The sequence below is a fragment of the Hydra vulgaris genome, chromosome 11, assembly GCF_038396675.1.
Source record: "Hydra vulgaris chromosome 11, alternate assembly HydraT2T_AEP".
Taxonomy (NCBI): domain Eukaryota; kingdom Metazoa; phylum Cnidaria; class Hydrozoa; order Anthoathecata; family Hydridae; genus Hydra; species Hydra vulgaris.
Window position 1 is genome coordinate 52,712,501 of NC_088930.1, and position 1,613 is coordinate 52,714,113.

The 1,613-nt window shown below is 26.4% G+C and overlaps 1 protein-coding gene across 1 annotated transcript in view; it reads left to right on the top strand.

The window, feature by feature from the left end:
• LOC136087133 (uncharacterized) overlaps positions 1-494 on the top strand; it is an 879-nt gene extending 385 nt beyond the window's left edge. The window contains exon 1 of the mRNA XM_065809638.1: positions 1-494. This exon is cut by the window's left edge and continues 385 nt beyond it. Within this exon, the coding sequence (XP_065665710.1) occupies positions 1-494 (494 nt within the window).
• The last annotated feature ends 1,119 nt before the right edge of the window (positions 495-1,613 follow it).

A 1,613-nucleotide genomic window follows, 5' to 3' on the forward strand; every position in this document is an offset into this window, starting at 1 on the left:
ATGAAATTAAAACAGAAGACTTGTATGCAGATATTTCTAAGGATGTTGAAAGCAAATTTGGTACAAGTGAATTTGACCCAAAACACCCAGCAATTAATAATATAGATTTTAAAGTTGGTCTTAATAAGAAAGTAATGGGAATGTTTAAAGATGAGTCTGGAGGAGCACAAATTGAAGAACTCGTAGGACTCAGATCAAAGTTGTATTCTTACAAATTACACGGAAAAGGTAACAAAAAATGTAAAGGAGTAAAGAAAAATGTTGTTAAAAAATATAAAACACATGAAAATTACAATAAATGTTTATTAAGTAAAGAAAATAAGATGATGAATATACATGTAATAAGATCACATTCAAATGAAATTTACACAGAAGAGGTCAATAAAGTAGCATTAAGCGCAGAAGACGATAAAAGACTTATTTTAGAAGATGGTATACACACATTAGCATATGGATACTACAAACTAAAAGTTAATAATTTAAAGGTCAAATAGATCAATTAGGCAAAGAGGTCAATAAAGAGGACAATTAGGCAAAGTGGTCAAAGGGCTCAAAAATATAAATATATATAAATAAAAATGGAAAAAATCAATAACAATTATCATAAGCTTACCAATGTTGAAGGAATAATTTTACCTAATGAACCACTAACAAATTTTCAATTGATCAAAGCAGCAAAAAAACTAAAACTAAAACATTTTAGAGGTGTATTTGTAAAAGATGAATTACCGAATTCTTATGGGTCTGAAAGACCTAAAAATACACAAAGAAAAGAATGTGGAATATTAAATAAGGGAGATTCAAGTACGCAGGGATTTCACTGGATTTGCTGGTATAAAGATGGAGTTAAAAAACTAAGTTTTGACTCTTATGGACTACCACCGCCAGTTGAAGTTATTAATAATTTAAAAAGTCCTGTTTATTATAATAGTGATAGAGTTCACTTTGGAAATACCTCATTCTGTGGACACTTGTGTTCATATGTTTTAAAAAAACTAGACGAAGGATGTGATTTTCAGAATATTATTTATAATCTATGGTAATTTTTTAAAAAACCTATAGTCATTTAAAATATATATATAGTTAAAAAATTTTTTCTTTCTATATAAAATGCCTGTTGATAAATTTGGACGCGATACTACTTCAGCTGTAGCTGTAGATAGTTTAACAATATCTCATGCTACTAACTTGTTTATTAGGAGAGACGGACAAAATAATGCAGCTAGTAATATTAATATGAATTCTAATAAATTAATAAATGTAGCAGAACCTACTAGTTCACATAATTTTTTTTTTATTTATTTAACTTTTATTTCGCTGATTAAACAATATTACAATTTTTCATATAAAATAAAAAACATCGTAAACATAAAAAACCTTTGTAAAAAGCATTTTTAATCTTTTTAATTTATAATATATATATATATATACTGTTATAATCAGTCAGGGACTCAAAGAAGGTAAGGATGATGCGTTTATCATCACAACCTTTTCATGGAGCCCCTTTAGCCACGATTGAAATAAAAATAAAAAAACACTTTAATTCTTAAAGAAAAATAAAAAATTTAATAAAATCAAAAGACATAAGAAGAAAAAAATAAAAAATAAATAAG